The sequence below is a fragment of the Plectropomus leopardus genome, chromosome 23, assembly GCF_008729295.1.
Source record: "Plectropomus leopardus isolate mb chromosome 23, YSFRI_Pleo_2.0, whole genome shotgun sequence".
Lineage (NCBI taxonomy): Eukaryota > Metazoa > Chordata > Actinopteri > Perciformes > Serranidae > Plectropomus > Plectropomus leopardus.
The window spans coordinates 20,437,115-20,461,879 of record NC_056485.1 but is presented as its reverse complement, the minus strand read 5'-3'; the positions used below and the strand labels follow the sequence as shown (position 1 = coordinate 20,461,879).

Here is a 24,765-nt window from a genome sequence, read left to right as displayed (position 1 = left end):
CAAGCAAAAGAGCTTGTATTTAGGTGATTATTTTATTTCACATATCCTTTTTATAGAACTTTATATACTCCTGTGTCATTAAAGTAAATTTTATGTGAAGGAAATAAACATAAATAAACATCAAAATACAAATATAAGAGCTGATCTCATATAATAAAGCAGATAGAACAGAAGAACAAACTCTTCAATTTAATACTGATTAAACTGTAAAATATAAAAATATTGACATGGTGATACTAAAACAAGCACATTTTAAATTTGTCCAATGCAGCTGAAATGCAAAAATAAATCAATATATAAAATAATATAGAACTAAAAAACTATATTAAATTTTACATTGTGATATATACATTAGTTAAGGTTAAATTATATTGTGCAGATTAATGTTGGTGAGTTGCATTGGATTTTGAGTTTTATGCTCACAGATGGGAGCAGTAAAAACAAATAGCTGTTATGTCAATAATTTTTCTTTTTTAATAGACAGGTTTTGCTGCCACCCAGAGGCTAGAAGCTTAAAATCAATGTTGGATGAAGTATTCAAGTTCTTTATTGCATAGTACAAGTACTCTGTTACAAGTAAAAGTCCTAATTTTAAAATGTCAGCCTACTTCAGTAAAAGTGTATAATTATAATCAAGAAAATGTAGTCGTTGTGTATTATGTATGAGAGAGAAAAAGAGAGATTCTAAATTAAAAAACAAACAAAAAAGCTATAAAAGACCTCTCAAAAAATCAGTAATTTATATCTAATAAAAATTAACAAGGTATATTTGTCTTGGTTTGATTCTCCCTCGTACAGGGTAATGTTATCTGGATTCTTGTTTTTGTTTCATGTTGTGTTTGTTATATTTTTTGTAAATTTTTTTTTTTTTTTTCTTGTATGTGTATTTGATGTTGTTTCAGATAGGACACTAAAATGATCATTTTTAGGTGTTTTTTTTAAATTAATTATATTCATATAATTATTATTAAATTATTATATATATATAATTATATACTTTTTGGAAAAATGATCAACCAAAAAAATGTGCCAAAAGAGAATCTAAATTCTAATCTAAATCTTTTTTTTTTTATTTCTTTTTTTGTTTAATCTGGCTTGGCGCCAAAAAAACAGGCACGCCCTTGTTCCACGATGACGTCAGCACCGAGCTCGGGTTCTGATTGGCCGACTGTGGCTCAGTTTCAGTGCCCTCGAGCCAAGCCCCCCTCGAGCTCAACAGCCACAGCGCGAGGGCACCTGGACGGCTCGAGGCAGCTGCGGGAGCTCAAGGAGACCTGTTGCCACGGAAACAGCACCGGCGGGAAAAATCACCAGTAAAAATTAAAAAAGAAGAAGGTGAGTTTTTACAACCATTTTTGACTTTATTGTCCTTTTAACCAGTTATGGAAAAATAGCAAATTACAAAAATCACAGTGTAGAAACACTGTTACAAGTAAAAGTCCAGCATTTGAAATAGTACCAAGTACGAAGTACTTTTACAACTTTATACACTTTTGGCTGTGTTTTCTCACATTGTTATACAGGTTTTTAGGCTATCATTAATCCAAATCGGTAATGAATTATCCCATGAAATTGAGTAATCTCTACAATATTTTTAGTATTGGAAGTATAAAGTTGGAGAAAACAGACATAATCAAGTAAAGTACAAGTAAATCAAAATTGTAGAGTACTTGAATATATGTACTTTCCACCACTGCTGTTGACCAGTGTGTTTATAGTATTTTTTTTAAACTAATGATATACTAGTTTATAGTTAGTTTACATTAACTTCATCATACATGTAATTTTCTATAAAATATATTATCTTAGTTTTGTAATACTTTGATAGTATTTTAATTTGGGCTCCTGTAAACCATTTCTACAAAATTATAGTATTATTATTAGAGTACAAATACAGTAGCTTTGTTTTCCTTATTTTTTTATTTTTAAAAAAAGACTTTTTATTATATTCTTTTCTTACTACTACTACTACTACTACTAATAATAATAATAATAATAATAATAATAATAATAATATATTGTTATCTATTTTAATTGACTTTTTTGTTTGTTTAACTCCATCTAATGGGACTTTTTTATTATTTTATTTTTGTAAGACTTCAATAGTACTATTTATAATTTAGGCTTTGTTGTCTTATATAATTATAATTTTACAGAAATATATTATTGTTAGAGTACAAATACACTTATTTTTAGTCTTTATTTTATTTAATTCTATTTTTTAACAGACTTTTTTTTGCAGTATGTTGTGGTTTTTAATTTGTGTTATTATAATAATAATAATAATAATAATAATAAACCAACCGTAGGAGGTGGTCTGTTGTGGTAAGTGTGTACTCTGGTATGTGGGTCAGTGTGTAACCTCTCTGTCAGCTCATGTGCACCCGAACACGCGTGTGCATTGTTGTGTTTTATCAACAGTGGGGGGGTCACGTGTGTTTCTGTGTACAAACTGTTCTGGAGCCTCGTAAAGGTCGCACACACCGTTTACATAAAGTCCGACCTCTCTGACGAGCGTTTTTTTTGGCTGCACTGAGTTTGAATATCATCAGTTGGTGAAGCAATCAATGTCATATACTGATTACCAACACAACTTTATTTATACTGACACTTCACACAGACGCTTTGGCAAAAGATCAAATTGCGTCACAGAAATAGAGTAAAGGTGACGACTTCACAAGTACATTCAGTCCTGCACTTATGTAATTGTACTTTAGTTGAGTATTTACATTTTCTGCTACTTTAAAGGCTATTTCTTTTTCACAGCAATTGAGGGGCTAATATTCTACTTTTATTATAACAAAGAGAAAAAAGTTAGCAAAACTGTTTGAAGAAAAAACTCAAACATTTCTGAAGGAAAAGAAATCACCAAAAAATGTTTAAGAAAAAAAAATGCCAAAATGACTTCTTTTAAATAAAAACATTAAAAAAAAAAAAAAAAGAAAGAAAAGAAAATCACCAAAGAAAAATTTTTAATTTTTAAATTTTTTTGGTACAGGAGCATTGAACTGACGTTTTATTACAGAATAAATTTAAAACATATTTTTCATGGAGGTAAAAAGTCTCTTTTAAAAAATAAATAAAGGTGTAAAAGAAAAACTATAGACAGTATAAACAAATGTACACGGTATGATAATCGTCATATGTTAAATGTCGCAGGTTGCTGCTGCAGCTATTTTAGACACGATGGATTTGAAGATGTGATTTTTGGCTCTTGTCTGACTTTATTTTTATTATTTCAGAAACCCGCCGCGCGGCCAGGTGTTTCCGCCACAGCTGTCACTGACGTCACACATGTCGTCTCCAGCGCTGCTCAGTCTGCTGCGATGTGGTCGCTCCGCCGTCGCCAGACAAACCCTCCTCGCCGCGCGCTCCTCACATGAAACCTCCGGACAGGTGAGTCCGTGATGTTTGTTTTTGATTCAAACCACAAATCGAAACAAACACAAAGCAGCTCTTTAAAGAAAAAATGAAAGTCTGATTGGTCGCCCTGCAGGTGGGCGGGGCTTTGCTCGGGGTGGTGGGCACACGGCGGGCCAGCGGCTCCACGCGCTTCGACAGCGACGGCAGCGGGCGGCCGGTCACCTGGGACTCATTCGGTATCTGGGACAACAGGATAGAAGAGCCGATACTGCTGCCGTCCAGCATCCGATACGGAAAACCCATCCCACAGGTACCGAGGGACGGATCAATGACCAATACTGAAAAAACAGATATATGATCGATAATAAATAAACAGATGAATGGATGGATGACGGGATGAATTAACCCTCTCAGGTCAGCCTGTCTCGGGTCGGCAGCGCGTCGGTTTTGGGTCTCAGGAAGCAGAACGAGGACCGTCTCCGCATCGCTCGTATCCATGACAACCTGCTGTACTTTGCCGTGTTCGACGGCCACGGCGGTCCGCACGCCGCCGACTACTGCCACACCTTCATGGAGAAATTCATCAGGTTCGATATTTTTGGTGTAAAATCGATAAATGAATCGATAAAAACGATGAATGAAAAATTAAATTAATTTAGCAACTGTTTGTGTTCAGGGACGCTCTGGAGGACGACGACGACCTGGAGAGAGTTTTAAAGAAAGCGTTTTTAGACGTCGACAAGGCGCTGCACACACACCTCAGCTACTTCAACAACGGTGAGACACACACACACACACACACACACACACACACACACACACACACACACAAGTACAGAAATAATAACAATGCAGAACATTTAAAAGTAATTTTTATTTTAAAATCTTTGTGTTAAAAGAGGAAAAATTAAGAAAAAACATCAAAGAAAACCCTTTGAAACCCAAAGAGGTTTAATTTAATGCAAAAACAACGAGCAACATTACAAGACATGGACCAAAATTTTACAAAAAGTTAGTGAAAAAGTTACAAGAAAATGACTTGAAAATAAGCAAATGTAAAATGATAATAATTATTATTATAAGAGGAAAGTCAAACACAAAAACAAACAAGGAAATGGCCTGGAAAAAGTACTAAAAATTAAATATATATATATATATATATATATATATATATATATATATATATATATATATATATATATGTATATTTTGTAACATATTTTTGCCATTAATTTCTAATGATAATATCTGTTAAATTATATAAAAAAATTAAAAAACAAAGGGAAAGGAAAGTTAATCAACAAACAGGAATTGGCCCAAAAAAGGATGCTAAAAATTTGAAAATATGAGTATAATTATTTTTCTTTAGCATATTTTTAAGTATCTAATTATAATAATCATGTGTTATGTTTTCTGGATATTTTTCCATATTTTTTTTATTTCCTTGTTTTTACAGACTATTAAAAAAATTAATTCTCAGGGTTTTTTGTCACCATTTACTAATTTTGACTTTCTTTTTATTGTCTGATTTCACTGTCAATTTCTCCAGCTTCCTTCCTGACAGCCGGCACCACGGCGACGGTTGCTATGCTACGTGACGGCGTGGAGCTGGTGGTCGGTAGCGCTGGCGACAGCCGGGCGATGTTGTGCCGGAAGGGACGAGCCAACAAGCTGACCAAAGATCACACACCTGACCGCGAGGACGAGAGACAAAGGTACACACTGCTACTGTTACTACTACGACTACTACCTGTTCGGATTAATGGTACTTTTACTGCAGATAATCACCTGTCGCCTGTAATAAATAAATAGTTAACAATAGTTAACAGAAAAATAAAACATTTGGAGAAAAAAATCTGTTTAATTAAATAACCTGAAAAATAAATAAATAAATAATTTATATATATAAATTTCAAGAAATTGGTAGATTTAGAAATTTATTTTTTAACATTTTCTTGTTTCATTTTTGTTTTTTGTTGTTTTTAAATAATAATAATAAATAATAATAATAATTTTCATTTCTCTCAGCTTTCTTCCCACGTTCTGAAAGAAGTCAGGCCGGTTTTTTCTCGGGTTTCAAAGGGTTAAAGGAGGATAAAAAGTTATGTAAGCCGGTTTGAGAGATTTAAAAGAAGAAAACTGAGAAGTAAAAGACTCGTGAGATGAAGTCGTGTTTGGTGTCAGAGTTTGACGTCATGAAGGAAACGAGGAAGACGTCGTTCTGTTTGAGAAACCGGAGACCGAAACACGTCCACGAATGTTACTTCGTGTTCCTCGTCTCCTGAGCAGAGAATTTCGGAGGCAGAAGAGCACTAAATATAAACTCTGTAAGGCTTCTCAGCACCGAGACTCTGTCTTTTTAATCAGATACGCAGATTCGTTCAGAATCAAAGGTGCAGGTGTATTTTGTGTCCGTGTGAACACGCTGCAGAGCGAAGCCGGCGGCTGAGTTCGGTGTGTATTATTAGACTCTGACAGGTTTCCCTTCAGCTCGTGTCATGTTACATCAGACTGCGTCTAAGTTTAACTCGGCGACCTACAAACACTAAAAGTCAAAGTCATTAACTGTCGTCAGGTCTCGCTGATTTATTTTCATCTAAATATAATGAAAAGATCAAATGACAGTTTTGAAATCTGGATCGACGGAAGATTTCTTGTTTAAATTTGCTTGATTTCTTTGTAAAAAAAATTGGGAAAAAGACAGAGAGCAAGAAATGTCCCACAAAAAAAAAAATCAGAAAATTGTCAAAAAACTTGGGAAATGACATGGTCTAATAATGATTAAAAGACAAAAGAAAATGCTTTTTTTCTCCCTTTTTTGCTCTTGTTCTTTAAAAATCACGAGAAAAAAAAAAAAAATGGCAAAAATCAAAAAAATTAAAAAGTTTTAAATAAAAAAACATTTTTAAAAAAAATAAGAAAAGAAAATCACCAAAGAAAAATAACAGAAATAATTTTTATTTATTTATTTATTTATTTATTTTTTGGTACAGGAGCATTGAACTGACGTTTTTATTACAGAACAAATTTAAAACATTTTTTTTTAATGGAAGTATGCGTAAAAAGTCTCTTTTAAAAATAAATAAAGGTGCATTTAAAAAAAACTATAGATAGAATAAATAAATGTACACAGTATGATAATAGTCATATGTTATATATCGCAGTATAAGTACTGAAACCAGGTTGCTGCTGCAGCTATTTAATGTTGATTTTTTTAATGCTTTTTTTTTTTCCTTTTTTGCTTATGTGTTTGTTCTTTTTTTGGCTTAATTTTGTAATTTCAGAAGTTATTTCTTTTGACTTTCACTAATTTTTGGGCCATTTCTTAATTTACTGATTGCCTTCTTTCCACACTTTTTATACATATTTTAGAAAATGACCCCAAAATAATATAATTTTGGGGTAATAATAATAACATTCCTGTAAAATCATTTTGATCATTATACTAATAACATACATGTTTTTTGTTGTGTTTTTTGTATTTTTTAATAAAAATAATAAAATAAAGGAAAAGTACTTCAGATTTTTACTGCAGTACTTGAGTAAATGTACGCGGTTACGTCGCACTGCTGACTGACCGTGTGTTTGTGTTCAGGATCCAGAGGTTCGGCGGCTTCGTGACGTGGGAACAGCGTCGGCGTGGCGAACGTTAACGGCCGTCTCGCCATGACCCGCAGCATCGGAGACTTCCACCTGAAAAGCAGCGGCGTCATCGCCGAGCCGGACACGCGGCGGCTCACCGTGAGCTCCGTTTTTGTAAAAACTCAGTAATTAACCGTTTTGCTCGCTGATGCGCTCAGATGAAATGTTGTATGTTTGTGTCTCTGCAGGTCCATCACGCCAGCGACTCCTTCCTCGCTCTGACCACCGACGGCATCAACTTCCTGCTGAGCGACCAGGAGATCTGTGATGTCATCAACCAGTGCCACGACCCCACAGAAGCTGCTGACGTCATCGCCGAGCAGGTACGAGCGTTACGCGTCCGTCCGGATAAAACAGAGCAAAATGCACATTAATGTCCGCCTGCGTCTGCACGCCGAATATCTGCAGCACGGAGCTGACGGTCCGATCAGGCGACCTTTAACCCCAGAGAAGAAAACACGAAAAATATGTAAAAGCAGAATAAAATAAAACATGTTGCAAAAATTAAAACCAGGTACATTTTTAGGGTTTAGACGCACTTGGAGTTTAGACCTCTGTAGGAAAAAAAATTTTTTTATATTTTGTAAAAATAAATAAATAAATAAATAAATAATATGTGCCGATGTGGAAGACACGTTTTCTTTAAGAAAGAAATATAAGAAATTTGGCATTTTTCTTTGTGTCTTCCAAAATCTAAGGATTTTTTTATTTAAAATTTTTTGGTGATTTAAAAAAAAAGGCAATTTAATTTTTTTCTTGAAGATTTTTCAGTGATTTTCTTCTTCTCTATATATTTGACAATTTCTTTCACTAATGCATTTTTTTTTTTTTAATTTAGCTGAATTTTAAAAACTTTTTTAAATTGCTTTTTTTAATCTCTTGGTTATTTTATTTTTTCTTTAAATTTTTTTGGCAATTTTGTTTGTCTCTAAAGCTTTTGGGCAAATGTTTTTATAATCTGTAATTTTTTTTGCAATTTTTGGTGATTTTCTTTACTTTTTTTTTTTTTTTTTACTTTTTGAAAGAAATCAAGCCGATTTGTCCGCCAACATCACCGTCTCTTTTACTAAAAATAATATAAATTCTTTGTTTTTATTTTTTGTTTATTTGTTTGTTTGTTTTCAGGCGCTGCAGTACGGCTCCGATGACAACGCCACCATCATCATCGTCCCGTTGGGAGCGTGGGGGAAACATCAGAGCTCCAACGCCGTCTACAGCATCAGCAGGAACTTCTGTTCGAGCGGGAGATGGGCATAGACACACACACACACACACACACACACACACACACACACACACACGAAACATCACAGAGCTTTACAGCGGTCAATAACGTTAACATGAAGGACACAAACATTTTCATATTTTTTATTGATTTATGAATCACCCTGAACTGAGTCGGCGGTAACTGCAGAGCTTTCGTGCTCGTTAGTCGTCGGTGTAAATAGTGTTTATTAAAATGTTGTACATACAGAGAGGTTTGCAGCAGTGTTTGTGTCGTTTATCTGTGTGTGTTTAGACAAAACATTAAACACCCCGACATATTCATATACACAAGAATTATTCTGAATTTATCAAATTTATGTGCGTTCAAAAGATGTATGTTGAGATTAGAGCAGCGTCAAAAATAAGAAAAGTGAAGAAAAAAGTTCAAAATAAATAAATAAAATGAAAAGATAATTAAGAAATTAAAGATAAAAAAAATAAATGTTTATATTTTAAATAAAAAAAATTAAATAAAATATCAGAATAGGAACATTACTCAGATATGATTACATTTTTTGTAAATTTTATAATTTGGAACATTAATTTACTGCTTTTATATTTCTATATATTATATTATATTATTATTAGAAATTTTATACATTTATAAAATTACATTCAAAAGATATAAGCATGTGTTTTGAGATTGGAGCAGTCACAAAAAATAAAAAATTAAGATTTTTTTTTTTTAAAAGTTAATTAATTAATTCAATAATTATTAAATAAATAAAATGAAAATATAATTGAATACGTTTCCAAATATCTGCGTACATTTTAGATAAAAGCATCATAAAACAAACATAAGACAGTAACATTACTCTGATGTGACAGTTCTGGAACATTAATTTCCTACTTTAATATTTCTTTAACATGATGTTTTGAAAACGAGGAGCTATAATTACTTTTAACTCGTCATCACGGGTTCGTTAAAATCCGTTCAGCTGAACATTTACACGTTTTATTTATTTTCGAGGCTCAAAAATATCAGAATCATCAAGAAAAAAATAGAAAATATGAACATTATTTTGTGTATTCTTAAGATTTTCTGTATTTACAGTAAAAAAAAAAAAAACTTTATAATTTGACTTTGTTTTGACTTTCTGTGTTTCCGAACGAGACACAGACGCTCCACGCGTGTGACCTTTGACCCCTGACCTCCCTGTGGAGACAGATCCGTACGAATAAAGTCGTCAAACTTCACTCTGTGTCTGTTTTTCTGAAGACGTTCGTGAGCACATTGGTGTCTTTTTTTGCAGATTTTCTGTCGTCAGATTCACGAATGCACAGTGATCGAAGTACATTTACTCAAGTACAGTACCTAAGTACAAGCTGAAGGTACTTGTACTTTACTAGAGTCTTTTCCTTTCATGTCAGTTTCGTCTTTATTTATCTGACAGCTTTGGTTACTTTTTAAAATTTTGGCACACAAAACAAATGAATTGAGTTTATAAAATATGTTTAAATAGAAATAATAAATAACCACCAGGAAATTATTAATCAGTGACACAAAAATAATTCCCCATTATTTAGATTTTTCATGTAAAAATATTTCTATTTCTATGTTTCATGGTTTTTGTTTAACAAATTAAAGACTTTCTGCTTTTTCTTTGAATATTGTTAATAACTGTATTTTATTTTTAATCATGTTGAGGTTAAACAAACATTGTGAAAGAGTCTTTGTGTGCTCTTTTCATTATTTTTCTTTTTATTATTTTTATTATTTATTATTATTTTTTACGAACCAATCAATCAATTAACCCTTTGAAACTTGAGCAAATTCGCTTAATTTATTAAAAGAAAACATGGAAAGAAGGTATTGGTCAATGAAAAATGAGCAAAGATTAGTAAAACTGTACAAGAAAATGAGTCAAATTAATAATTATTATTATTATAATGAAGAAATACAAGAAAATAGAATAATGAGAATTTTATAATTAAATTATTTAACATAATTTGAAATACGTAATTATCATAATTATGTATACTGTTTTTTTCCGAGCTTTTTTCTTTCATCCCTAAAAAAATATATATTTTAATCATTTTCTAAATTTACTGTTTTTGCAGTTTGTGGAACATTTCTTACCAATTTCCTTATTGCTATTTTTCCCGTGTTTTTGAAATAAAAAGCACCAGTTAGCTCGAGTCAGAATCATCTCACAACATAATTTTATACTTTTAAGCTTTAATTTTATATTAATACTGAAGGAACATTTTCACTGCAGTACTTTTACTGTGAATCAGTGACATGGTGACCTAACATGACCTCCGAAATCAGCTGGTTCCCCTCTCAGGTGTCCCTCAGGGGTCCAGACCCTCAGGTGGCAAAAATAGAAACTTTTGAAAGTCCTGGAAACCCTTCATGTGACCAAAACGTGACACACACACACACACACACACACACACACACACACACACACACACACACACACACACACACACACACACACACACACACACACACACACACACACACAACCAGAATTTGACCCAGAAAACTGTGTGACCAACTGAATGTGCGCTGACCTTCATAAAATGTGGTGTCAGTTACTGTGTGTGTGTGTGTGTTTGTGTGTGTGTGTGTGTGTGTGTTTATTGTAGTGCACTAGCTCCGCTGAATAGTGCTGCAGCCGCTGGACGTGACAGCTGTTGCCTAGCAACACATAAACATTTTCCTACCGGAAGCGCCACAGCTGCTCCCTCCGGGTTTCCTCATAACTTTAGTAACTCAACATAAGACACACTTGAAAGTTCCCGCCCTTTTCCTTCGCGTGTCTCCTTCTTCTTCTCTGCTCCCTCACTGAACAGCTGATAGCTACTGGAACAGCGCCTGTAAACACAGCTCACTCTCAGCTCACCGTTTACCTCGTCAGGAGTTGAGCGTTTTTCTCAGATCATCCGTAGATGTTTTTACGGTTTTCCTTCTTTACGGCACATTTTCCAACCCTGAGCGTTGATTGTGGGTTTGGGGGATGGGGTCATGTATTATTATTATTTTTTTTATAGTACTAGTACTAGTAGTAGTAGTAGTGCTAATAGTAGTAGTAGTAGTAGTAGTAGTAGTAGTAGTAGTGGTAATAGTAGTAGTAGTAGTAGTGGTGGTAGTAGTAGTACTAGTAGTGGTAATGGTAGTAGTAGTGCTAATAGTAGTAGTAGTAGTAGTAATAGTAGTAGTAGTAGTAGTAGTAGTGGTAACAGTAGTAGTAGTAGTGGTAGTAGTAGTAGTACTAGTAGTGGAAATGGTAGTAGTAGTGCTAATAGTAGTAGTAGTAGTAGTAGTAGTGGTAATAGTAGTAGTAGTAGTAGTAGTAGTAGTAGCACTAGTAGTGGTAATGGTAGTAGTAGTGCTAATAGTAATAGTAGTAGGCTAATAGTAGTAGTAGTAGTAGTAGTAGTAGTAGTAGTAGTGGTAACAGTAGTAGTAGTAGTAGTGGTAACGAGTAGTAGTAGTAGTAGTAGTAGTAGTGGTAACAGTAGTAGTAGTAGTAGTAGTAGTAGTAGTAGTAGTGCTAATAGTAGTAGTAGTAGTGGTAACAGTAGGAACCCGAGCAGATCATCAGAGTGGTTACATCCTGCCCGGTGGTTGTCACCGCCCCTCCGGTGCGCGCCGGAACAACAGATCGAGCGTCCTCTCCGACAGAAACGGACATGAAAACACTTCCGGGTGTCTTTGACTCGTCCTCACTGTAACTCGGTAACTTTTTAAAACTTGGTTTGTTTCACTGAGTCACATTTAGACATGAAGAGTTAACAGAAAAACAAAAACCAAAGAAAACAAAGCGACGGTCTGAAGGACAAAGAAGACGTTTGTTTTTGACGCCGTGAAGGTAAAAGCCTTTAAACTGTCTGCTGTTGGTTGTTAGCCGGCTGCGCCTCATTAAAGGTGATTAAACTTGATTTATTCAGACTTTAACAGCTGAACTGGACATTATGTTCATTAATAATGACTTTAATGAGTGTTTAAACGGTTTAAACAGCGGCGGGGTTCATCCGTTAGTGCGGGAACACGACGTCTTCAGAAACGTTAGCTTCAAAACAACATTTTTACTCACAAATTTCGGTTTATTTTTCACATTCAGCCAAATTTAATTCACTTTATGGTCATTCAGAGGCTGTAGTTTGCACAGGTGCGAAGTACATTTACTCAGGAGGTGCATTTTATTACAACTTTGAGGTATTAGTACTTTTTTTTTTTTTTTTTTTTAAAAAACTTTTTTTCCACTTTTTTTAAACTTTATTTCATTTTATTGTTAATATTTTGCCCATCCTGCTTTAGGCTTTAGTTTTGCACAATTAATAAACTGGTAACTGACTGTATATTATTTAAAATATATATTATTATTATTATATATTCATATCTTATTTTCATGATGTTCTACATTTATATTGATTTGTGTGTATTTTTTATATTAGGTCTTTATTATTATTATGATTAATATTTATTTCATTTGTTATATTTTGATTGAATAAATATATATTTCAGATTTTTTTAATATTTATATTGGTATTATTTATTCTAATTTTCCTTTACTGCTTAAATTTAAGATCAGTTCACTAAAATCTCCAAAATCCCTAATGTTTTAACCCTTAATGGTGTCAAATGTACAATATATTTTACAATAACAGATCTATTTCACAGTGTGGCGACCGTAATAATGAACTCTTCTCCACTGTTGAAATAAAACAAAAACCAAAACAACTAATTTTGTTCATTTTTAAAAGTGGAGTCTCCTGCAGGTAAACTGAGTTCGACCGCAGACTTCAGGCGTAGCGTCACTTTATGATGCCGTTGTAAAGTTTATTGGCCTTCTTCTGTTGTTAAGTGTAACTTCCCTCTGATAAGCAGAAGTAGAAAAAAACACATTTTAATATTTTATTGTATATACTTGTCTGCTCACTTTATCGTCCACAAAATTAACCATCAGCCAGTTACAAAAAGCAGAAATCAAACTTAAAATATTTTAATAGTTCATATCTGTGGGAACGTCTGTGTAATTTAATGTACGAGGTCAAAGTTTAGCTTTTCAAACACTTTATTGTGGTGTTTGTACTTTGCACTTCCTGTAAACAAAGTACTTTATTACTTTTTATAGGAAAGTTGTTAAGTTACAGGTGAAATTTCATGAATCCAACAGTGAAGTCTGTAAACCTCTGATGCAGCATTAAGTCAGGGCTGTGTGTCGGCTGTTGCTATTTGTTGAACATTGTCCGTGTTGTGAGAATTATTTATTTTATAGTTATACAGTTGAGACAAAATAATAATTCACACACAATCGTAAAATCATTTTACATAACAGGAAACAGAAGAATCAGACAGACGCAGACAGAAACGCCGCTGCAGTAACAGTCGCTGCTGCTGCTGCTGCTGCTGCTGCTGCTGCTGCTGCTGCTGCTGCTGCTGCTGCTGCTGCTGTTGCTGCTGCTGCTGCTGCTGTTGCTGCTGCTGCTGCTTGCTGCTGCTGCTGCTGCTGCTGCTGCTGTTGCTGCTGCTGCTGCTGCTGCTGCTGCTGCTGCTGCTGCTGCTGCTGCTGTGCTGCTGCTGTTGCTGCTGCTGCTGCTGCTGCTGCTGCTGCTCTGCTGCTGCTGCTGCTGCTGCTGCTGCTGCTGCTGCTGTTGCTGCTGCTGCTGCTGCTGCTGCTGCTGCTGCTGCTGCTGTGCTGCTGCTGCTGCTGCTGCTGCTGCTGCTGTTGCTGTTGCTGCTGCTGCTGCTGCTGCTGCTGTTGCTGCTGCTGCTGCTGCTGCTGCTGCTGCTGCTGCTGCTGCTGCTGCTGCTGTTGCTGCTGCTGCTGTGCTGTTGTTGTTGTTGCTGCTGCTGTTGCTGTTTGTTGTTGCTGCTGCTGTTGTTGTTGTTGTTTCTCCTCTGAATGAAATCAGAAATCAGCACTGCATAAAAGGGCTTTTATTCTGAAGATGCTGCAGAAATAAACATAAGATCACTAGAAGGTGAAAGGTGTAATATGAGTGTTTATTATACATTTTATTGTTATTATTATTTCCACATAGTTGTTATTTTGTGTGTTTAGTAAATTCATATTCCAGTTTAGTACTGTTTAAATTCTATACTTATATTGTTATTAAATACAATATCTTTTTACATTCCACCTTTATTAACAGTATTATTATTATTATTCTTAACTACTAACCTTTGACATACATATTTTAAATTCATATTCTAGATATTGTAGAGTTTTTAATATATACTGATATTGCTATAATATACTATATTTACTATTTATTATTGTTATTATTTATATTATTATTATTATTATTATTATTATTATTATTATTATTATTATTATTATTATTGTTGTTATTATTATGAAGATCTGTGCTGCAGTATTAAACGTCGGACCGCTAGATGGTGACAGGTGACATTAATGTGAGTGTGTTTGAATAGTTTGGTGTGTTGTCAGATGTGTGTGTTTCTGTGTTTTCACCACTTGGTGTTGCTGTTTAATCACTCTGAGCCTTTTTATTAAGAATGGTTTATAGACATTTGTTACCTTATTTTATTCACTTTGTTATTCTCTTTATATTTATGTTATTATATTATGTTATATTATGTTATTATATTTTCATTAATTTTTTTATCGCTTAAAATTTTCTCTTTTTTGTATTTTATCTGTTTTATGCATTTTTTAATTTACCTTTAATTTATTAGTTTACTATTTTATTATTGCTGTAGCCTGAATCACTGTCTTTATATTCATCATTTTTATTGTTGTTTTGTCTTTTTTAACCTATTTTATCAAACTTTGATCAATCTTTAGTCTACCTTTTATTTTATTATTATTATTATTATTATTATTATTATTATTGTTATTATTATAGCTTTTGAATCAATATTATTGTATTTTATTGTCATTGTTTTAATTGTTTGTTTTTTAATCTTTATCTAGTTTTAAGTCAACCTTTTTTATATTATTATTATTATAGCCTTTGTATTTATATCATGGTATTTTACTGTTATTATTTTTATTGTCATTTTGTCTTTTTTAATCTATTTTAACTAATTAATGTTTTACAGCAGCATTTGATCCTCTGAGCAGCTTGTTTTTGTCAAAGTGCTAAGTAAAGTAAAAACACACAGAAATGTTGCAGACTGACGTGTTTCTGTTTCGTCTGCAGGAGAAAGTAGAAGAGGAGAAGTGGGAGGAGAGCGATGACGGAGGTGGCGGAGCAGAGAGGAGGCGTCATCACGGCGTCCCGCGGCGTCACAGAGGAGGAGACTCCTCCGAGGGTGAGACATCAACAAAACCTTGTGGTTTGAATGAGTTTCGTTTTTAAAGATTTTAATCTGATTTATATCAGCAAAATGAAGGAAAACATGTTTTTTATTGTGTAAGTTGAGTAAAAATAATTCAAATAAAGAAACTTTTCGTGTCATAACAAGAAAAGTTTCTTGATATTTTCATGATATGAATTGTTATAACAATCGTTCTGTACTTCTCTGCAATGTAACGTAACGGCACATTTATTTTCTGAAGCTGTTGACGTGACGTAGCTCTAATTTACTTGATTGCATGACGTCTTATTTACTGTCGTGTGCATTTCTTCCATTTCTGTCCGTGTTCTGACTGCGAGAAAAAAAATTGGCGAAAAAAGTTTTGTTTTTTTCTTTGTTTTTTTTTTATTACAAAAAGAAACACCTAGAAAAATGAGCCTTTTTTTTTTCTCTCGCCTTGCAATTTTTTTTTCGCAATTTTTTTTTATTTCACTCTGTTTCACACATGAAAAAAAATGTTTGGGACTTGAATAAATGGAAAATGGACCACCAGAAAAAAAATTCTCTCACTTGCCCCTCGAGGCTCGAGACAGTTTGAATCTGATATATTTTAAAAACAGCTTGCAAGAGGAGCAAGACAAAAAAGTTATTTTTAGTTAGTTAGTTTTTAAATTTGTCCATGAAAATGTGTGTGACTGGAGTAGACTGGATAAACGGATCCACAGATACTAAAATTTCTTGCTTTAAATTTAAATATTTATCATAATACTTCTGTACTTTTACTGAAGATCTCTGATGAATCACTTTCTCCTGTATTGAAGTACTTATATCCGTGTAACTGTGTACTATCAGTGTATATGTTTACTGTTAACATCACAAACTCATTATTCCTCCCTGCTGACTGATGAGCGTGTTATCAGCGTGTCACACACACATTAAACAGACGTGTGTTTGATGTATTCGTTCTTCACAGACGTTCCTCACACACTCGCGCGTTACGTAACGATCCGAATAAAAGGACAGGAACTGCATCCACAATGTTATCAGAGAGTCGTCACGACAACTGAAGCAAACCGCCGTGACAAGCAGCGACAGTGAGCGTGCGTGCGTCCGATAAGACGTTCGCTGTTGTGTTTAATAGTGGCGGCAGGTAACGGGAGTGGTCAGCGGCTCTGATGTCAGCAGGATGTGGAGTTTTTATGTCTCCAAATACATAAATATCTCAAGATCGTCTTGAGAGAATTTCATTAAATTTGGCACAAACGTCCATGTGGACTCAAGGATTAACTGATTAGATTTTGATGGTCATAGGTCAAAGTTAAGGTCACTATGTCCTCATCAGTCTCATTGTTGTGAACACAATACCATAAGAGCACATTTGGAAAATGTTTTCAAATGTGGCACAAAGGATGAACTCAAGGATGAACTGATTAAAACTGGGTGATCAAAGGTCAAGGTCACTGTGACCGTATGTCCTTCTTATTCTTCTGACCACAATATCTGAAGAAGGTCTTGAGGGAGTTTTCTTAAGAAACATCCACTTGAAATCAAGGATGAACTGATCAGATTTTGATGATCATAGGTGAAAGGTCAAGGACATACGACCGCATCTGTCTCATTCTTGTGAACATGATTACTCAAGAGCACACTGAGAAAATCTATTTAAATTTGGCACAAATGTTGACTTGGACTAAACAGGACTAAACAGTAGACTCGATTTTTGTGGTCAAAGGTCACCATGACCTTGTCTGTTTTTATTCTTGTTTGCGTCATCCTTACGTTGAGAAAATTTCTTCAAATTTGGCACCACCATCCACTTGGATTCAAGGATAAAATTATTAGATTTTGGTGGTCAAGGTCACTTTGACCTTGCACCTGTCGCATACGACCACAGAGAATTTCTTCAAGTTTGACACAGATGTCCATTCAGTCTCAACAAGTCACTGATTCATATTTGGTGGTTAAAGGTCAAGGTCAGTCGCTGGTTTGGTTGAAATTAACCTTTAATTCACCCACTTAGATTAAACACGCTAAAATGACTGTTTATTTCAATGGAGTTTGGTGGGATTGGTGATGGCGAAAAGTGAGATTTCCCTTAAAGAGCTCAGTGAAGAAACCAGCAGCTTCTCTAACCTTTGGAAAGGGCAAAGGTGGAAAGTGTGTGTGTGTGTGTGTGTGTGTGTGTGTGTGTGTGTGTGTGTGTGTGTGTGTGTTTCCTAAAAACGTGCACATTTGTGTGAACATCACTTCATGGGGGAAAAAAAGAAAAGACGGAGGACAGTTTTCAGAGCTGACATTTTTAGTTGTAATCGCCTTTAATCGTGGATGACAGATGTTTAGTGTGTGTGTGTGTGTGTGTGTGTGTGTGTGTGTGTGTGTGTGTGTGTGTGTGTGTGTGTGTCATTACCCCTCATCTGCGTCAGGTGACCATTTCCTGAGTCTTGAGTGTCTCCGGTGACCTCTGACCTCCTCTGCCTGCCGCCAATAACAACAGGGAGCCATCATCTCCGTGGCAACCTCACAACCTTTTGATCTGGGCTCTGATTGGCCCCCTCGATAAGCTCCGCGTTCCCACGGCGATCCCGCAACGTGCTGTCATGCTGCCTTGATTTTCTGACCTTTGACCTCTTCACTGCCGATGTTCCTGTTCCTGGGACTGAGGCTGCGTTCAGATACAGTCGGAAATTTAAAATCACACCGAGAAATCTCAACTTTCTGCTTGTTTGCTCGTGTGTTGGTTCACTTGCTGAAGTGCCTCTGAGCAGCAGATGAGGAGAGCGGGATTTGAACCTGCAACCTCTTTGTCCTTCAGTTCAGCTGCTGGAAGTAAACGGCAAATGAAAAATAATGAAAATACAACAGTAATTTCTGTTCTGGCATTTCCTGGCTGTGATAAATGTGACAAAAAAACATCACCCAAAAATGTATTTATTTAAAAAAAGCGAAAACCTTTTAAAGAAAATTACCAAAATTTAGAAAGAAAAAAATTCAAAAAAATTAAATAAATAACAAGATTTATTCTTTAGGAATGGCCAAAATCTTTAAAGAAAAAGATTGGCAAATTTTTTTTAAAGAAAATTAAATTGAAATTTGAATTTAAAAAAAAGAAACACCATCATAACGTTTTCTGATTTAATTCTATATATTTTTATATGAGATATTTTAAAAAGCTATTATATTGTAATAAAAAAGAACCAATAAGGAGTATTAACAGTAGTTTCAGAGAATGTGTGGTCTTTAAAATTTGCCTTAAAGTCATGAAAAGTCCTGGGAATTTATTGGTAAAGTTGTGTATAAAACCTGAATTTGTACCCGTAGGACTTCGAAATAATCTGACGCCTTCTCTGCATCTTCTTTTCTTGTTAAAGGAGGCAAACACGAACTGCAACCACGCCGAAAATAACAGTACTGCTTCCTGTCCAGCTGAGGACACACCTGAGGTTGTCATGGAAACAGAGCAGAGCAAAGGTAAACTAGTGACTGAGTCGAACAAAGGTGCATTAAAACTGAAAATGAAGCTGACTTTTCTAAAATGAACAATAGTATTTAGAGCATTAATTCTTTTTACTGTGGTTATAATAGCATTTTATATTTTTATGTTTGCTTTGTTTCAATAAGAAAAATGACACAATTTACTGTTTTCTATATAGTGTAAGATACCGTAGGGCCATTTATATTGCAGAGTTCAAAGGGTTAATTTAAAATAAAGATTATTTCTTTATTTATTTATTTTTAAAGAAAACCATGAGTTTGAAGGCAATATGGAGGTTTTCTTTTTTAAATATTTTTTAATTCTTATCGATAAACTGAAAAAAACTTTGCATTTCTATTTATTTTTTCAGAAACCCGTTTTGAAATGCGTGTTTTCTTTAATGTTAATGTTTTTTCCACGTCTAACTGAATTCTAATGATCCAAAAGTTTTTAAAAAGAAAAACGAACACGCCGGTGTTTGACTCACACAATGAATCAGACTCTCGTTGACCCCCAGACCTCCCAGTGACACCACAGACACCAGGAACTGTGATTGTTCAAGGCAACAACAAGAACCCGGCCGCCGAGAAACTGCAGAGAGTCCGCAAGTGGAGCATCACCACCTACAAGGTGAGAGGAATAATTTAAACTGATAAACAATAGATGTAATCAATAATGATCAATGACGGCGCTCTCTGCCCGCAGTGCACCCGGCAGGCTCTGTCAGAGAAGCTGGGTCGTGGATCTCGTACGGTGGACCTGGACCTGGAGCCTCGGCTCGAGCTGCTCAAAGACGACCGACAGCGCTATGACAACGTCACCAAGCTGGCTCAGACGCTGGCCAATCAGCTCGCTCAGTTCACAGTTACCCAGAAGACACTGGGAGACGCCTTCGCCGAGCTGAGCCTCAAAACTCCAACTCTGCACGTGAGCATTACTATCACAATTAACACAACTCACCACTGTGTTTAGGTTTTTGTGGTGAAATGAGGTTTCAGATAAATAATTCCTCATTTCATCCTCATGAATCAGCTGCTGTTCTTCCACTTTGGTGCTTTCAAAGCGAGCATCAGATATAAATAGAAGCACAGCGTCCAACAGAAGTTCAGTTTACAGCAGCAGTTGTAACCAGCTGTGACAGCCGTTTCGTTCGCTTCCTCTTACAAAAGATGCGAATGTTAGCAGGTCCAGCTAACTAGATTATTAGTGGATAGTATAATTGGTGATTAATGGTATAATTATTAGTATCAGCCATGATGAAAGTCGGTTGGTGTGCTCACTCTTTCTCTCTCCGTCAGGTGGAATTCGGTCTGAATGCAGAGGCTCAGAAGTTTCTGTCAAAGAGCGGCGAGACTCTGACGACGGCCATCAACGCCTTCACGTCCGACATGAACACTCTGGTCAACAAAACCATCGAGGACACCATGATCAACACCAAACAGTACGAGGCTGCCAGGTGGGTGGAAAACACACTTGGACCAGATACACCAGAGATCTACATGACTAGATGATCATGTTAAACTCCTCCGACTTCCAGAATTGAGTATGATGCGTACCGAGTGGACCTGGAGGAGCTTAACCTGGGTCCCCGGGACGCCGTCACCTTGCCCAAACTGGAGCTGGCCCAGAAGGACTTCCAGAGCCAGAGGGAGAGGTACGAGAACGTCAGAGACGCCCTCACGGTAAAAGTCAAACTGCTGCAGGAAAACAAGGTGAGAGGGATCACAAGTTTCCGGTAAACCTGGAAAAATGGCCACAGCCTCCTCAAAAATCTCAACTTGCAGTCCAAAATCATAATTTACTGTGTATAATTTTTTCACTGTAACAAGCAAAACTACAAATCATCATTTTTGACATCTTTGCTTGAAACTAACTGAAATAATTACTGATTATTTTTCTTTTGATCAGCTAATATCTGCAACTCTGCGTCACTATTCAGACCTTAAGTTGGGATTGTTGAAGTTCAGTCATCATCACTGAGATGACAGAATGAGGTTGATGATTTAATGTATTTTACATAGAAGAAAATATCGTTCGCAGGTAATAAATCCTCGTTTTCCCTGCAGGTCAAAGTCCTCCATAATCAGTTGTGGCTGCTGCACGGCGCCGTCGCTGCTCACTGTTTATCGTGTCAAAGCTTCCTGGAGCAAAACATGCGACAGGCCACCGAACACTTCAACAACCCCAGCGTGGACGCCCCCTCCTGGCTGGAGGAGAGCTGACACAACATGGCAGGTGGACGGATGTTTGGTTCAGAAGATGTTTTGGTATAAATGGACGCTATTGTGGGTAAAGTTAAAAAGTGGCTTGTTTTGGGATTTTTTGACTAAAAAAGTTTGGATGGATCTGAATTTTGGGATAGTTAGATCGGTAGGTAGTTTATTTATATCAGAGTGGAATTCCAGTTTGGTGGTTTTGGATGGATTTCCACCTTCTGGAAAACTGGAAAACTGAGTTTTTGCCACAAAAATTAGGAGTTAATAGGAAAATGAATTATTCTGGAAGTTGAGTGGGGAAAGACTTAGGAAATTTGGGATTTCATAATTTTCCTGGTCTCAAAATCTTGATTAAAACGTCTAGGAATGTTTTGGGGAAAAAAAGGCTATTAAATTCAAACTCTTGACATATTTAGGACAAGAATTATCTCTCTTTCTCTCGGTGCATACACCCAGAGGGATACAGCACTTGTGACTTTTGACCTGTTTAACAGAGACACATATATACCCCTCCTGGTTTTCTTTCCTCTGCCTCTGTGTTGGGGAGTAAATCCATAATCCTCTGTGAGGCACTAAGCCTTTCTTTGAACTTTAAAAATCCTCAGCCACTGCAGTCAGAAACTCGCAGCGACTAGAAGTGCCTCGACACCACTGCTGGGAAAACAGCTCCACGTTTCCTGAAATGATCAGCAGCTCTGCACCAGCTCAGGATGACTTCACAGATCTAATTTTGGATGTAGATAATTAACATTATTTGTTAAATGGCAGAAACCAAACTTGGCTGTTCTTTGGTTAATGTGTTCTGCAAGCCGGCGTTTGTTGTTGGCCAAAGATTATTTGCGATGTCTTGTCTTCGTATCCCCAGTCCATGACTGCAAGTTGACTGATTTCAGCTTAAACAGGACCAGCCAAATCAACCACCAACCAGCTCCAATATTTGGGTCAAGTACTTGAACAATATTGTGTGAATCTTTTACGAACTGTTGGTTCTAGCCAGGCGTTGTTTTATTAGTAAGCAAAGTTTTAGTGTTTATTGGCTGTTTGTCCGGTGGAGATTTGGATGGATGGTGGATGTCCATCTGTCAACGCAGCTAACTTCCCACAGATTTAGTCTCTAGGAAAGGTTGGTTGTTGCAAGTCTTTTCAGCAACTCTCTGTCAATAGCCCAAATTTTAGTGATTTTTACTGTCTGTTCAGTGTAGACTTTGGCAAGTGATGTATGGCCACTTGGTAACTCACAGGTGCAAATTTAGTTTATGCATCTCTTGTCTGGATTCCTGCTGGTCATTTCCTCCTTCGGTTTACATGGCAGGAAATTCTGCAACATTTAGAGACCAATATTTTGCTACGAGCCAAAAAAAATGTTGCAGTATGTTGATGATACGACCTTATTCATTGGTAAAGAAGCTTTGGCTCTTTTTGGTAACATTCCATTAGTGGTCAAAGTTTTAGTGTTTATTTACTTGTCACATGATGATTTTTGGTTGATGGATGGCCACCTGTCAATTTATGAACCACTTATTTAGTTTAACCACCTCTTAACTGGTTGGCTGCGATCATTTCCTCCTCTTGTTTACATGGCAAGATTTTTAGAAACATGTAGAAGCCAATAACCTGCCACAAACCAAAAACATGTTGTCATATGCCGACGATATTGCCTTGTTTGTTGCTAAAGAAAGGTTGGTTGTAGGCAGTCTTTGAGTCTAAACTTCAACAGTAGCCAAAGTCTGTCTGATCTAACAGTGCGACATCATTCGTTTAGAGGGCCCTTTTTAAGCTTAAACCTCAACTTCCTGCACATTTTTGATTCACTCCAGCTAAAACTGTGTCCATCACCAACTGTGGTCGGTATTTCTCGATGTACTCCAGTTACACTCCACGTACATTACAGTTTTAACTATTTCATAAGATAGCTTCACAATAAGAAACCAGTAAAGTGGCCAGCCCCAGACTGACATCCCTCATCAGCCGCCAAATTATCAGCAATCATTCATTTTAAAAACCCTTTTTATGTTTTTTCTTCTGATTGAGACCAAAATGTTTCCCGTTCATCCAGATTTGGTGGACGAAATACCAAACACCTCCAAGTTGTGGTGAATTTTAAGGTAATTAAATTGCATCAGAATGTAAAATGTTGCTGTTATATTTTGTCCTTGCACTCTTTGCACACTATCCAAAGCATAATCTGCCTTAAATATTTCCTGTGATACTAAATGTCGACGTGTTCGGTGAATCTTCTCCTTTCAGACTGTTTTGTTAGCATGAATGAATGTGTTTTTATCAGCCCAGTTGCCAAAAGAAAATGTCGGCGTTGTACATTTCTGCAAACCATGAATGTAGTTAATTTGCATGTTTTATACGTATCAAAACATGATCTTTTCTGAGCCATAAGCAAGCAGATTTTGTGCCTTAACTCAACAACACGTTAACCGCGGAGTCAACAACGGCTACATAATAACGTGCACAGACATAATATCCACGGTTTACAGAAACTTCAAATTCCAGCGTTTGTTTTGGAGATTGGGTTTTTTTGTGTCACTTAAATGTACCTCAGGTCTGATAATGACAAATACGCAATTCTGTCGATGCGTCACTGCAATAATGTTTCACAATCGTTGCCTTAAAAAGTGATGCGCACGTTGCCATTGACTTTGTTTTCTCCTCAGTCTGAGTTGAATGTTGCCTTAAAGGGAAATTGCACTCAATTTAAAAATGATGAGTCGTTGTTCGTGTGATGTGTTCGAGGCCAAAAACAGCTCAGACTGTTGTTAAATCAAACTGCCAGACTTTTTTGTAATTTCAACATATTGAAACTTAATTATTGTTTTTTTTAGTTACAAAGTTTTTTTCTAAAATTTAAAAGGTCCATGTACTGGCTTTTTTCCCAGAGTTTTCAACCTTAACTTCATCATCTTTCTCAACTGACTGAGTTTGCTGGATGAAGAAAAGAAAAAATTCAAAACTGAAATTGAAAAACTGGAGCCATTAATTTTTTATTTTTATTTTTTTTTTAATCGAGCACTTTGAACACTCGGCAAACTCGGTCCGCTGAGAAAGACCAGGAGATGTGGTTTTGTGTTTTTTTCGGTTTGAGTTAAGAAAGATTATTTTGTGTTCACTGGAATATAAAAAGATAATTACATACTGCACGTTTATATTCTGTCTACACCAAAACAAAAATCCTGCATTTTTAAGTTGTGTGGTCTTTCCCGTTTTTTCTATCACTGTAAGAGTCAAACAGCTATTGGCCTGGGATGTTTTTAATGTCATCACATCACCGTGTTCACATTAGAAATGAGGGAATTATTCAGATCTGTAATTTGATATGACGTTAACTCCAATCTTCCTTAATTATTTTCAAGTCTGGGCTTTTCCAGCGAGGGCTCTGATGTTTTGGGTTCCTGCGAGCAGCGTCGGTTGTCCCCGGCTTTCCTCCAACACACCGATCTCATGACGTGTTTGAAGAAATCCTCAGAAAAAGACCGCTGACTCCGGATCAGTCTGTAGTCCTCCTCTAGAAAACTAAAGGGTTAAAGTGATTTTTTTTATTTGGATTAAAAATGCCAAAAAAATGACCAAATTGTACT

At 35.8% G+C, this 24,765-nt stretch overlaps 2 protein-coding genes across 4 annotated transcripts; both read left to right on the top strand.

Annotated features, from left to right (window-relative positions):
- The first annotated feature begins 1,226 nt into the window (after positions 1-1,226).
- Positions 1,227-8,648, top strand: ppm1ka (protein phosphatase, Mg2+/Mn2+ dependent 1Ka). The gene is given in 10 exon segments (XM_042512304.1): positions 1,227-1,335; positions 3,243-3,396; positions 3,497-3,673; positions 3,778-3,950; positions 4,040-4,140; positions 4,913-5,078; positions 6,959-6,989; positions 6,991-7,104; positions 7,194-7,328; positions 8,131-8,648. Coding segments are annotated over 9 exon segments (1,131 nt in total). The 5' UTR covers positions 1,227-1,335; positions 3,243-3,294; the 3' UTR covers positions 8,263-8,648.
- A 3,240-nt stretch (positions 8,649-11,888) lies between these two features.
- Positions 11,889-24,765, top strand: LOC121962111 (arfaptin-1-like). Of its 3 annotated transcripts, none has more exons than XM_042512309.1 (8): positions 11,889-11,959; positions 15,394-15,505; positions 18,859-18,958; positions 19,480-19,592; positions 19,668-19,889; positions 20,261-20,418; positions 20,500-20,674; positions 21,029-24,765. In XM_042512309.1, exons 2-8 carry the CDS (start codon positions 15,428-15,430, stop codon positions 21,182-21,184), a joined length of 1,002 nt encoding a protein of 333 aa, XP_042368243.1. In that variant the 5' UTR covers positions 11,889-11,959; positions 15,394-15,427; the 3' UTR covers positions 21,185-24,765. The 3 variants fall into 3 exon arrangements, with proteins under 3 accessions (XP_042368243.1, XP_042368242.1, XP_042368241.1); XM_042512308.1 differs by having other exon boundaries at positions 11,897-12,148; XM_042512307.1 differs by having other exon boundaries at positions 11,898-12,092.

Excerpts from the sequence above, each read along its gene's own strand:
- LOC121962111 (XM_042512309.1), top strand. The coding sequence starts at position 15,428 with ATGACGGAGGTGGCGGAGCAGAGAGGAGGCGTCATCACGGCGTCCCGC. Across the intron at positions 19,593-19,667 it reads GGAGCATCACCACCTACAAG|TGCACCCGGCAGGCTCTGTC; the intron begins GTGAGAGGAATA and ends CTCTGCCCGCAG. Across the intron at positions 20,675-21,028 it reads AACTGCTGCAGGAAAACAAG|GTCAAAGTCCTCCATAATCA; the intron begins GTGAGAGGGATC and ends TTTTCCCTGCAG.